This window comes from Notamacropus eugenii, chromosome 2 (assembly GCF_028372415.1).
Source record: "Notamacropus eugenii isolate mMacEug1 chromosome 2, mMacEug1.pri_v2, whole genome shotgun sequence".
In the NCBI taxonomy this organism is placed as follows: Eukaryota; Metazoa; Chordata; class Mammalia; order Diprotodontia; family Macropodidae; genus Notamacropus; species Notamacropus eugenii.
This window is the reverse complement of record NC_092873.1, coordinates 465987638-466001744: the sequence shown is the minus strand read 5'-3', so window position 1 is coordinate 466001744 and position 14107 is coordinate 465987638. Positions and strand designations below refer to the sequence as shown.

Sequence of the window (14107 nt, the reverse complement as noted above, 5' to 3'; positions counted from 1 at the left end):
ATTCTGTAGAGACAAAGGGAAATAATTTTGATGAGAAAAAACAGGTTGTCTGAAGAGATGGCTGTGGATGCACAGGAACTCACCAGCCAACTTATTTTTAAAAGATAGACAAAAGATAGAAGCAAGGGCAGATAACAGGATGAATTCAACAGTGTAGCACAGTACTATAAGAGCAACAGTGGAAGTCCTAAAGCTCCAAATGATCTGAGTCTGGTGAAAAAAATGTTAAGGAGAAAGGTTTTGGGGTGGGGTTTATTACTGGTGAAAAAAGAAATATCAAAGAAAGAACAGAACTGCTGCTTGTGGTGGATGGGACATTGGTAACTGTTACGAGGGAAAAGCCAGAGTTGCTCAGTTATTATTTTGTTTCTCTCTTCTCTGCCAAGGACAATGACCTTTGGATGGGAAAGGACAGAACAAAAATGGCTAATAGAGAATTGATACCCAAGATAAGTAAGGAGATTATAAAACAGCACCTAGCTGCCCTTGATGAATTCAAGACACCTAGCCGAAATGAACTACATCCTCAGGTACTGAAAGGCAGACGCATTAACTAAACCATTGATACTGGGAAGATCATAAAGAATGGGAAAGTTACTGCAGGACTGAAGAAGGGCAAAATATGACTCTGATTTTCTAAAAAGGGTATAGGATTAGTTTTTATATTATAGGCCAGTGAACTTGATTTCCCTTCTGAACAAAATTCTAGAAGCACTTGTTAAAGGATAGCATAAATCTAGGAAAGGAACCAGTGATCGCAGAGAGCTATAAGCATCAAATATAGGTCACGCCATACTACTATTTCCTTTGTTGAAAAACTGGTAGATGAGAGAAAACTGGTAAATGGTAGAAAGGTTTTAGCAAAGTGTTTGATACACTATCTCATATAACTGCCATGAAAAATGATGAGATGGAGGTTAGATGGATTTGGAACTGGTTGATTGGTCTGTCAAAAGAAAGTAGTCATGAACAGTTCTTGTTTACTTGGAAGGTAGTATTCAATGGAATTGTCCTGTGCTGTTTAACATTTTTAATCAGTGTCTTGGATAAAAGCATCCAAAGGCATGCTTAGCAAATTTGTAGATGAAATTGTTGGAGCTGAGAACATGGCTAAAACTGGTTGACAATATCAGGATCCAGAAAGATCTTGACTAGCACTGAATTAAACTTAATGAGACTAGGCATTAAATAGGGTTAAATGTAAAAGTGTTACATAAATTCAGAAAGACAGTTTTGCAAGATTAAAAAAGAGAGAGCATGGTTAGACAGTTTGTCTGAAACAGTTCTGGATGAGCTAAAAGCTAAGTATGAGTGTAATGTAGAAGCCAAATAAAGAAGATGCTGTCCTGGGCTGTATTAAGAGAGGAATAGCTTTCTAGAATAAGGAGGTGACATTCTCTTTGTATCTACCTTTGTTAAACTACATTTCAAGGTTTGTGTTTATTTCTCATTAGGAATAAGCTGTAGAACATCGAGAGAAGGGCAGCCAAGATGATGAAGAGCCTTGAGTCCATGCCACATGAGGATTAGTTGATTATCTATGTGACCTCATGTGTGAAATAAGAGGATTGGACTAGATGGCTTCTGTGGTTCTGTCCAGCTCTAAATGTATATGATCCTCTGTTTAGCTTGGAGAAGAGAAGACTTTGGGGGAGATGGTAGTTTTGTTGAAGTATTGGAAGAGCCACCACATGGGGAAGAAAACCAGACTTGTTCTGTTTGGCCCCATGGGGTACAACTGGGAGCAATAAGTACAAGTGCAGAGAGACAAATTTAGGCTTGATGTTAGCAAAAACTTGTTAATAATTAGAGCCATCCATCAGTGGAATGGGGGGCCTTGGAGGGGGTTCCTCTTCATTGGCAGTCTTCAGAGGCCAGATGACCACTGACCAGTTGTGTGGACTAGATGGCTGCTGTGGGCCCTTTGAACTCTAAAAATGTGTGATTTGTTGTTGTTGTCTTTGTGTCTCATGCCTACTGCACAGTAGGTACTCAGTAAAATATTAATCGAATTGAAATGTCGGGCATAGCGTCAGGAATGACAAGTAAAGCTTTCCTGTTACACGATAGCCATGTAAATATGTGGAACCTGAAACAAATGAAAATTTTAAAATTATCTGCTTTTTAGGGTTTGGAAGGATAGTGGCAGTTGCTGGATGATCAGAGTAATATGCTGATTGATGAGAATGTAGTAGTGCTAAAGCTAGTTATCTTTGTAAAGGGGGAACAACTCCGCCGTTTGCTTATATAGGCAGTGTTTATTTACAGTTTTAATCCTACCCTTTACTCGATGATAAGGCAAAAATGGAAGAAATGGATTCCTGGGCTACAAGGTAGTCTTAGAAATTCCCAGTTTTGTCTATAATTGTTGAAAGAAATGGAAAGTGGAGGGGATGTAATTCTGCTTGTATGGTGCTAATTTTAATTTTTTTTCCTCCAATTCTTCCTAATATAATTACAGCAACTAACCCTAGAAGATTCTTCCACACTGTCCGAATCATTGGAAGAGTTCTACATCTCTCTGATCCATTCTCAGCAGTCAGCAGAATTAAACCATTCTGAGCCTGGTCGTGTTCAAACTCTGCCAAAGCAAATCCAGCTTTCTACAGCAGCACTTGCCTGTAATTTACTTCCCACAGTGGTTGATTCCCAGGAGAAGCATACTGGTTTAAGTAGGTTTAAGTACTCCCTTATCTGCAAATGAGTGACAAATGTAATATTGTATTCTTGATCCTATACTCTTTAGGGATCTTAGTTCTTTTTCATAGATTCATAGACTCTTAGTGTTAGAAGGAATATTAATAATCTAGCCCAGCCACCCACCCAGTGCAGAAATCCCTTAGAGATTATCTTCTGATTTCTGTTTGTACTATTCTATTGACTTTGCAAAGTCAGTGAGTCATATTTTGATCTGCTCCAGTAGTTAGGTTTTTCATGATTAAAGAACTTTCTGTCCTGTTTTTACCTGTTGGTTTTGGTATTTGGGGAGACTGTAGCATCTTCCTCATAGTTGTCTTAACAATTTTTGAAGGACTCCTATTTAATGTCCCTTGTTTCTTACTTCCACTCTTCCAGAAAAAATCTTCAGGCTAAGAATGCTTGGTTTCTTCTGCCATTCCTTACATAAAATGTTTTCCAAATAACCATCATTCAGCTTGCCATCTTCTCAATGAGTCTTTTATTTGTCAGTGTCTCTTAAAATGTACCTAAAACTGGATGCAATATAGTCTGATTATAATTAGTAAAAACACGTGGTAAAATTTTGTAGGGTCCAAATCTATATATTTTATTTCTATAGACTAAAATTGTGTGGAATTTTTCAGTCGGAAAGTCACCTTGTTGTCTGACCTGAATATGGTGTTTTCATATAAACTGCAGGTTTCAGGTCTCCTTAACTATAATGACACCATTGATTTTTTTTTAACCAAAGACAGGATTTTATCTATATCCTTATATTTCATTATCTTTGTTTCAACATTCCAGCTTGCCATTATTTCTTAATTTTTGATCCTGTTATCTAACATTTCTCTGTTTATGTAATCTGCATGTATGAATATCATATCTTTTTTATGTATTTATCCAAGTTGTTAAAAATATCAAATAGGACAAGGCCCTGGAGCAAATAACTATATATCTCCCTCCAGTTTAACATCAGTTCATTTATCAGCTCTCTCTGGATAAAGTTTAACCAGCTACAGAATCACCTAATTCTGTCATTTACATCTTACATCATGAGGTAGTTTTTAAAAATTCATTGAAAAGATCAAGCTAACCTTTGAATGTCATCAGGCTTAGTAATTGTGGTAGTGTTTTCAAAGATTTATCATTTTATTGGTATGGTTGTAACAGATAATACTTTTAGTATTCAATAGCTATTCTTCATGAATTGTTATGATCAAAAGAAACTCATAGTGATCAGCTTTTCTGAATTTAGCTAGATTGATTTTCAGAAAATAGGTACATCATCTGTTTTCAGGCTCATACCGAAATTCTTTGTAGATTATTAGCATCTGCTACAGTATTTGAGAATGAAGGATCTACTCTCTGAGAATTATAGTAACACATCAGAGCAAGACTGTAGTGGAGGGCCTGCCTAGTAAGCGTAAAAGAAAAAGCAGTCTTGTTAACTTGGCATGACTTGGTTTTTATTTTTGACAAGAATTGTGATTCATTGGTATATAAACTCCTGATAAGGGAAATCCCTTTATTAAGGCAGAATTAACATCTACTCTCATGGAATTACCTAAGGCACTGAGAAGTTAATGGCTGGCCCAAAATCACCCAGCTAGTATGTATTAGAATTAGTACTTGAACCCAGGCCTTATTCTCTCTCCACTCTGCCTTGTGTGATTTACAAACCTTCTCTCTTATTAATCATTGCCTTCTTTTCCGAAGTGTTCACGAATCATAATCCACTCGAGAGTTTTTATGAAATTATCAACATCAAGTTTACTAATCTGTAGTTTTGCAAATTCATTATTGTCTTCCCTTTGAATATCAGGGCATTTGCCCCATTCCTAGTCTGGTCCTTTCCCTATTCTCCCATCATTTCTTAGCAGCCATTAACAGTATTATTCTAATGACATTTGCAGGCTATTTCAGTATTCTGGAATGTAATTTGCCCTGGCCAGTGGGTCTAAAGTACTCTCATACTATCTTTTTTCCTATTTTTGGGCTGTGTCTGAATTTTTACCTGAATTTAAGATTTTTGCTTACTCTTCCATCGTGGAACACAGTAGTTGAGTAATTCCTATGCTTTCTTGGTGTCATTCGCTAATATGCTTTGTTTCGCTCAGAATTACCTGATCCTAGACTTTAGACGTACTTGTGCCACACACTTGTATTCATCCTAGCCTTTAAAGCTGAATGTGTCAGAGTTCCTGGCTTCTTATGTACTAGTTACTGTTCTCTTCCTTGCTGGGATTATTGCCAATTATGGTGCCAGAATTTTTTTTCCAACAGTAGCCACCACTTGCATCTGCTACATGCAAGACTCTATGCTAGTCACTGATACAAATATAAAAATTGATAGTTCCTGCCCTCTAGGAACTTCGATTCTGTTGAGGGAAGGGAGTGCACCACATATACGGAAGAGCAAAAGAGATGTCAGACAAAGAGCCCTAGGAGCCGTTGAGCAAGAAAACAGTTTTGGCTGTGGAAAGATTTCATTGGTGCCTTGAAAGAAGGGAAGGATTCTGAAAGGCAGATGAGAACATCCATTCCAAACCCTAGGAAGCTACACAAATGCTTGGATGTAAGGAGTGACATGTTGAGTTTGGGGAATGACCAGTGGTCTAATTTGGCTCAGATGTAGAGTTCATAAAAGGAAGCAGTGCAAAATAGGACTGGAAATCAGGTTGGAACTATTATAGGTGGATATAATTGCCAGGTTAAGGAATTTGTATTTTGTCTTACAGGCATTAGAGAACCACTAAAATTTTCAAGCAGGAAAATAACTTGGTCATACCTGTACATGAAAAAAATTTTGGTAGCTGCATGAAGTATGAACTGGGAGTAAAAGATACATGGAAGCATGGAGACAAGTTAAGAGAGCATTTTGAAGATTCAGGCAAGAGATCCTGAGCTGTTAGTAGGATTTCTAGAGAACACAATCCTCACGATTTCATGAGTTTCTGAAGCATTGTGATTGGAGAGAAGGAAGATTAACAATGAAGATATATCATAGAGGGAGAATTGATGATTGGGCCAATATATTGGACAGAGAGGTTGAGGGAAAAGCAAGAGTCATGGATGACTCTGAGGTTTTAATTAAGCCTACACCACTGGGAGGATAGTGATGCCATGAACAAAAATTGGGGAAAACTGCCAGGAGGGAGCAGGTTTGAAGAGGAAGATGATGGGTTCAGTTTTATATGTGCTGCATTTATGACAAGACATCCAGGTAGAAATGTGTAGTAGTCAGTTGGAGATGCAGGCCTGGAGTTATGGGAATGATGAAGGTTGAAAATTTGGGAATCATCTGCATGAAAGTAATGATTGAATACATAGGAACAAATAAGATTACTAGAAGAGAGAATTAGAAAAGAGGGATGAAGTAAGGGCCAATTTAGGAGATAAAGGAAGATGATCAAGCAGTGAAGGTGTAGTCAGGAGAATCAGGTAAGAATGCCACAGTTTCCAGAAGGGGGAGTTGTCAGTAGCATTGAATACTTCAAACAGGTATCTAGAAAGATGATGACTAAAAAGGATCATATTAAGAAGTCATTCATGACTTCATAAATGACCTTTGAGAGAATTTCATTAGGATTAGAAAGTCAAAAGACATATTTCATGCAATTGAAGAATGAATAATGCCTCATGAGAAAATGATTTATTTTTTCTGATTTAATAGTATTGGCTAATATTTACTTTGTACTTTAAGCTTCGCAGAACACTTGATATGCATTTTCTCATTTAATCTTCCCAGTAACCATGTGAGGTAGTCACTTAGTAAAGGGATTACCCCATTTTATAGTTGAGGAAATTGAGTTTTAGAGAGGTTGAGTGACTTACATGTGGTTAAATAGCTCTTGAGAGTCAGAGGCCAAATTTGTGCCCAGTTCTGCCCTTAGGCTACTATATTCATTATACCATGTTGCCTCTTCTGGAATTTTAACCACAAAAAAACATTTTAGCTTAAGGGGAGAGCAGGGCCAAAGTAAGGGGGCTTAAGGATGGTGAGATCTGATATTTTTAGACAGTGGGGAAAGAACCTATACAGGGAGAGACTGAAGATAAAGGCAAGGGGGATGATAATTATAATGGGGTAGTATCTGAAATGGATCAAGGACACAAGTGAATGGGTTTTGGCAGGGAGGACTCCTTCTGAGAACAGAAAAAAGAAGATAAAGATGTGAGCTTTTGAGGAGCAGAGGAAAAGAAATGAGGGATCTCAATAGTTCCCTCACACTTTTCATGTGAACTCATGTGGGGAGGAAAGAAGATGGGAGTTGACAGAGAAAATTTGGAAAGGTCACTGGAGAGTGAAATAAGGATTCAATCAGAGATGGATGAAAGATTATCATGAAGCACTGAGGGCCCATTTGGGGTTAGATAACATAAAATTGTATACTATACAATCCATATACAGTTTCATAACTCAGCAACGTTCAGTAGCTTATCAGACAACAAAGACAACAAAAAAGGAAGATGACAGATGTGATGCAGAAAGACAAAGGATTGAAACAAGTATGGAGGACTGTGTTCATCCTTAATTTTTGAAGAAGACCATGACATCAGAAAAATGATGACATGACTTGCACTGGATTCTGTTTTGAGTGGGAGGATAGTCCTTTGTTGAACTGATTGACTCTAGAGGGTCAGAACTAGGAAAGGGAGAAAGAAGATAGAAAAACTGAGAACTTAAAAAATATCTAGGATAAGAGATATGGTATTTTAACTGTATTTTACCCTGGTCATAGCAAGACTGGAATACTTATTATCAGTTCTAGCTACCACATTTTAGAAAAAGTATTGATAAAACCAGAGAATATCAAGAAAAGGGCAGCTGGGATGGTGAGAGGCCATACATGATCATACAAAATAATGGGATGTTTAGCTTGGGGAATAGATTTTGGGGAGTTGTAGTAGCTGTCTTCAAGAATTTAAAGGATTATTACATGGAAAAGGGATTAGATTTGTTCTCCTTGTTCCCAGAGAGCAGAGCTAAGATGAATGAGTAGAAGAACAGCAAATTTATATTTGATAAAAAGAAAAATTTCCTAACAGAATCACCCCAAAAAAATGAAATGGGATGCTTTGGCAGGTGGTAGATTACCTTTCACTGCAGGTCTTCAAGCAAAGGTTCTATGATTACTTGTCAGAGATGTTGTGGATGGGATTCTTGTTCACATACTGGTTGCACGACAGGCCTTTGAAAGGGTGTCTTCCACTTCTGATACCATAAAGGCAGTAGACAAGGAGAACAGGTAGGGATTGAGGGACAGAAGCAGGGAAGGAAAGGGAAGTAAGGAACAAAGCATTGTAACCAGAGAAGGGAATTTCAGAGTTTGGGGTGACTGAGGTCATGGAAGTTGAGGTGGATGATCTAGGATGCCAATTTGTTGTACAGTGTGAATATTGGAAGTTTATTAAAACAGAAGAAGGGTTGGGTTTGAGAGCAAAAACATTTTTGTCTTAAGACAAACCCAGCTCGGTGTAGCACTCACCGAGAAAGAAAGGGAAAGTGACTTGGAGGTTGGTAAATGATGACAGCAGGGATTTAGATGGGGTGTTATTATCAGGTAGTCTGAACTTCAAAGATGGCAGAGAGGTTGCTGAATGATGGTAGCTATGTGGTGGGTATCATATTTTCCCTTAGAGTCTTTAGTCAAAAGATCATCCTTATCTTTCATCTGAATTTTTAAAAATCTTTCTCTATGTCTAGAGTGGTTGAGCATTTCCTTCCTTCACCATTATTAACTACAAAATGGCATGGTCACTTCTTTTATTCACAAAGATTTCTACCAGTCACATATCACTAAACAAGTCTTCCTATTTGATCAGAATTTCATGCAGGGGATTGCTTACCTTTACTGAAAACCAGTTTATTGGTCCCTTGCCAACAAGAATCTAGCACAGTGACATGTACATTATAGACACTTGGTAAATGTTGAATTGAACAAGATTTGGATATTTTAATTTTACCTTTTGACAGCCTGGAATTAGAATAAGAATATCTTTTTTGAAGGGATTCATTTGAATGCTTATTTTGTTTATGGCAGGAGAAAGAAAAGTTGGCTTTGTTCTGAAATCCTATTTCAACAGTCCAACAGGTCTGTAATTTCATTGATGTGGGTAAAAGCCCCTCTCCCTCTTTTCATCCATTGTCCTTCCATAAATCCTCCTGGGTGGTCTACTCAGTGTTAATCCATTTAGTGCTCTTTTCAGGTTTATTTTTCTTGCTTTTTTGACAGTTTTATTTACTGAGATTGTCTTTTTTCTTTTCCCTTTATTCTGCTCACCATCCCTGACATAAATTGCCTTTGTCTTAATGCAATCTTTCCTGAACCATCTTCTCCCTTCTTCCTCAAAACTATTTTGATGTATTTCTATCTCACACATTATATGCCTTGTCAACGGGAATTATCAGCTAAAAGAGGAGAAATCAGTGCAGTACAACCTATCAGAAAGTGACCTAGACTGAACAGAAAAGGGAGATATTAGGTAGAGATGACTGTGTGCTTATTTTCCTTCTGAAAAATGTTCTTATGCTTTATTTTCTTCTCAGAGGAAGCTATTCCAGGAAATGTGAAGAATGAAGATCCTTCCAGCAACCATGCCCTTACAATGTTCAAAGACACAACCCGTGCCCAACAAGGATCCATGGAACAGATCTCTTTTATCCTGTCTCCTGAGCACAGTGTGTCCCAGAAACTCTTCATTCCTCGAAGTACAGCGACAGCCGCGTTGGGAGCTGCTGCCCGTCTGGCCATGTCTAGTAGCCTTCTCCACTGGTATCCCAGATTAAGAGGGATGGAAGCATGAGGAAAGGGGAAAGGAGGAAAAGAAGCTAAATGGGATAGATAGTTAAGCCTCAGTATTCTCCACATCCAAAATGAAGGCGTACCAAGGCAAAGTGACTTACGGTAGTTGATAGGCCCTGACTTTTCCTTATTGTGTGACTGTACGTTGGCTCTCTTACACAAACAGTCCACTTTGACTTAGAAAATAGGCAATTGATGTTTCTTCTTTTTTAGTAGAGAGAGTTGTTGTGCTACATGGTTATGTTTATCTTTCTTTTTAACAGTGATTTAAACTGATGGTTGTTTAATGGAAACCCTCTAAATAATTTTTCTTTTTGCATATCTGATAAGAAATGGGTAAGGTTTTGTGACCCATGTTTAGGAAGAAGAAAATATCTTCCTCCCATATTGAGAAATAGAAAGCCTAATTTTTTTTTCCTATTGTTGAACTTGAATTTTTTTAAAGTGAAAAAAAGTGATAATTCAAGACTCCTCCTTTTCTCTTCATTGGCTCTGCCACCATATGACAACATTTTCTGTTCTCAGTAATAAAACTTATATTCCTTGGAGGCTTTATTTTTGGCTTAGTTTACCTCACTTTGATTTTTAAATTGAGGCCATATATTTTGTAGTATAGGGAAATCTCCTGAAGAAAACTTTAGCTGTCTTCTATAGCTGTAGCCAGAAATATGTAAAGAGAAACCTAGTGAGAGTTCCTAAGGGGTACAGTTTTATCATTTATAAAGCAAACATACCCTAGTAAGCCAGCCAGATTCTATGACTTGCTTTTTGACATTCCATTTAGTTCATAAAAAAATAGTATTTACTGAATGAACCAGGCTTTTAAGTTGACTTAAAAGATCATATTTTTCTCCCAAATTGACATCTACTTTGCGGTTTTGAAGAGGATTCTTTTTTCTCCACATATTCTTCCCCTCTCACAGGCCACAGTAGGCAGCAGAAGCTATTTGAGAGACGCAAAAGCAGCTGAAGCAGCTTGAATTATGTTGTTAGTTGCAAGGAAAAAGCACTTTTTACACCTGTTGGATGCCTCTTACTAAATTGCAAGGAAAAAGCACTATTTGCACCTGTTGGATGGCTCTTACTATGCCTTCGAAGGAGATACTTAAGCCACAGGTCAGTTAGGTTCAACTCTGTCCATAGCATAGAGTGAGACTTAAACCCCTTTCCATCAGTTTTATCACTAAATACCTATCAGTGGAAGGAATTACTTACATAAATATGATGTTCCATTTAAACAGGATTATTGTTTATCCAGCCTTCTATCTTAAGAGTTACATAGTAATGAAAAAAAGGCAACCCAGTTGCTTTGGATACTGAAAAGACAGAAGTTTGAAATGTTTAAAAATGTTGTAAAATTTTGAAAAAAACCTTTTACTGTTAAATACAGGGTCATTGTCAGGATGATGATATGCCCATTTATTTTTTATATATTCTTTAATTTTACTGGTGGTTAGCACAGCTGACTAAACTAAAACGGACTAGCATTGTAATTTTAGCAACCGTACACTAGGAAACTTTTATGAGTCATAAACAATATGAGTCAGTAGTCAATTAATAGCATCTGTGGTGTTGTGTGAGTATTTGGACATGATTTAATGTGGGTGGGAAAATTCCCAGTGTGTAATGTAGATTTCGATAGTTTTCTGAATGTAATGATGGGTTTCCAAGGGTTGAACAGCTTAAAGAATGATGATCCTTAGAATTTTCCATTTGAGAAAAAGAACCAAGTAAGGAAGAGTATTCATTAATGTCCTCTTACCAACTATGGTATCTATTTTCCTTATCTGTGTTTTAGTGCTTTATACTTTGAGATACTGATAGTAAATTTTCCTCTGTAGATAGAGTTCATAAAGCAAATGTTCACCTGCTAAAATGACTGTCCTTTAAATAATACAACCAAATTAACATGAAAAGCTCTGCCCAAACGTGAAGTGGTTTTTCTTAGTAATATAATTAGGTCTAACCACACAGAACAAACTTCACAAGTAGGCAAATTAGATGATAAGGCAAAGACATGTTTATGGGCTGTCTTATAATTGGCCAACTTGCCATTAGCTTTATGTGGAGAATCAGTTAGGACCATTCAGAATGAATCAGTGTCAGCATACTTCGAAAGAAGACTGTTAACTTCTGACTTAAGCAGAATAAACAAAGTCAATCATGAGAAGGTACCTGTGAGACATGAACTGCTGAGTCCTGTCATTTAACTTCAGAGAGCTGAGTGATTACCCTTTCTGGCAGGAACTATAATTGTGATTTGAACGAATAAGCAGAATATTGACCCAACATTTGGAACCATTTAAAAGTAGGTAGTGGTCCAGGTTTTGCATATGAGCAAAGAGGCATGGTTTTTGGTTTTGTTCTTTCTTTTCTTTTCTTAGGCTGTACTGGTACTCTGTGTTTTAGGAGTTAACGTGATCAAATTTTTAGTGTCAAAAATTAACATAAAAGCATCAACTATACCAAAAACAGGGACCCCTAATGTTTTTTTCTGGTAAGCAACTACTGTTCTGAAGCGTTATGTTTTTTGGGAAGCATAAGACATAGTGCTTATGAAGTAGGATTGTGGACAGGTGGTTAGGCTACTTCCAGGCAAGCCACGTGAAGCAGGGCAGGGTGAGCAGTGCCAAGTGTGGCAGCAGTTTTAAACTCCAGGTTCCAGCTACTTTGTCCTTGAAATACTCTTTCCTATGTAAACCAGAAAGAGCCTGGGAACATCTGAAATCACTGATCTCACCTTCTCTTTCCCAGTATATCAGATTTCAGATTCAGAAGTTGCAGCTTCATCATGAACCTTTAGAGGACCAACCCTGGTGAAAGAAAAATAAGAGTATATGCTTAGGAAAACCTTGTGTTCTTTAGCACTGACAACTGAAAGAACAGAACAGCTGTATGTGGGGGTGTTTTATTTAGCTGAAATGTGAGCACGATTATCATGAGTCAGAAACCAATGCTCACCCAAGGAATCACCACAAAAAATTTTAGATAGCAAAATTTTTCCAACATTTTGGGAACTTTTTCTCTAGAGATAATTCTTTTTGTTCAGCAAGTAGTAGGGCAATTCCACACTATCATGCCTTGTTCTTAAATTGGGGTAGCTATCACTTAATTCCCATAACTGTCTCTTGTGCATAGCTCTTCAATCTGTAATTTAAACTCAGTACCATTCCTAATGACTTACATACCAATTAATACATTTCACCAGTTATTAAGAAATGCCCTGTAAACTTTCACTTAATATAATTAGATGGATCACTGGGAGAAGCCTTTCTAATTGAACCCTGTAGATGAATAAAACTTAACTGTTGTTTTAAGTCAATGATTTTTCTAGTACAGAGACCAAGAACTGAACCATGTACTAGTTCCTTTTATGTGAAATTGGAGTCTGGGGCTATTCACCAAAACAGACTATATAGAATGTGTCTCTAGGATGAGGCTCATGGCTTAACTTTCTTGGTTGTTGGCATAGTAATAAAACAATGACAGCTTTCTGCTTGTGAATAGCCTTTGTTTCAGATTGTAGTGTTTGAGTGAGAATAGGTATCTTTCTGAACTTGTGAAAATGGGTTTTCTAGAAACAATTTTAACTTGAACTCCATTTTATCTTGGCACTACTTGGATGAAGACTTTGAGAGTCTCCTGATTCATGAATAGCTGTCTTCACTTTTCCTGCTCTAATACAAGGCTTTAAGATTACATTCTAAGGGAAAGCTATGTGTATTAAGGGAAGTCAGGTAATATTGGTATTAAAGCTAGAAGGTAATAAAAGAAAAGATTGCTGTACTTGGTGTCAGGAGATCTGGGTTCAGATTCTTGCTCTGCCACTTACTATTTATGATTGACATGATATGGTGCTTGATCTCTCTGGGTCAGTTACCTGTCTGTAAATTGAAGGAAGCTAGACAAAATATCTAGTTCAAAGTTCTTTTAGTTTCTGGAGCTTGTCAATAACATTTTGATTGATTTTATTCCAGACCTCTAGGTTTCATAGTTAAAATGTCACATTTGTGTTCTTAGGAGTTTTCAGCTATTTTTTATAATTACCTACTGACCTGTTAATTCAGTACGCATTGCAATTTTGTCTGTCACCCAAATACAGTAGGTTGGCTTTGTAAAAATAGAACTAGTGCCCTACTTATCTAAACTACATTTTTGGGGGGACAGATAGCAGTAACCCTCATTTGCTTTTCATTTTCAAATGAATTGCCCATTTAAAAAAACTGTTGTTAATATCTACTCCTTTCAGTGTCATCTAAAAATTATTTGTGGATCCATGTCTTCAGAAAGGTTTGAAAGATTTCACCTGATTTTCTTTCCTCAATGCCTTGAACAAATAGACCCCTTTTATAGATTAACTTTATTTAGAACTTTAAGATATTGTAGATCCCATCTAGTCTGGCCCACTCTTTTAACATGAAGAATCTGAGGCCCAGTGAAGCGAAGAAAAGTGCCTGAGATCCCAGGGCTAGTAAGTAGCAGAGTCAGGAACGGCAGATTCTGCCCCTGGAGACTTCACAGGACTTCCTGAAGAGTCCTGTTATTTGCATAGTTTGCCTTCTATGTTCAATGAATGTGGCTGTGAAAAGCTTGATTCAAAAACTTAAGTCTGCCTTTCAGCT

The 14107-nt window shown here is 37.2% G+C and overlaps 1 protein-coding gene across 4 annotated transcripts in view; it reads left to right on the top strand.

Moving 5' to 3' along the window:
* Positions 1–10888, top strand: part of TDRD5 (tudor domain containing 5) — a 51222-nt gene extending 40334 nt beyond the window's left edge. For 3 of the 4 annotated variants that reach the window (XM_072648514.1, XM_072648513.1, XM_072648516.1), the window contains exons 17-19: positions 387–530; positions 2462–2672; positions 9230–10888. In XM_072648514.1, the coding sequence (XP_072504615.1) occupies positions 387–530; positions 2462–2672; positions 9230–9486 (612 nt within the window). In that variant the 3' untranslated portion in view covers positions 9487–10888. The remainder of the gene's footprint in view (positions 1–386; positions 531–2461; positions 2673–9229) is intronic. The other variant, XM_072648515.1, reaches the window with a different exon arrangement.
* The last annotated feature ends 3219 nt before the right edge of the window (positions 10889–14107 follow it).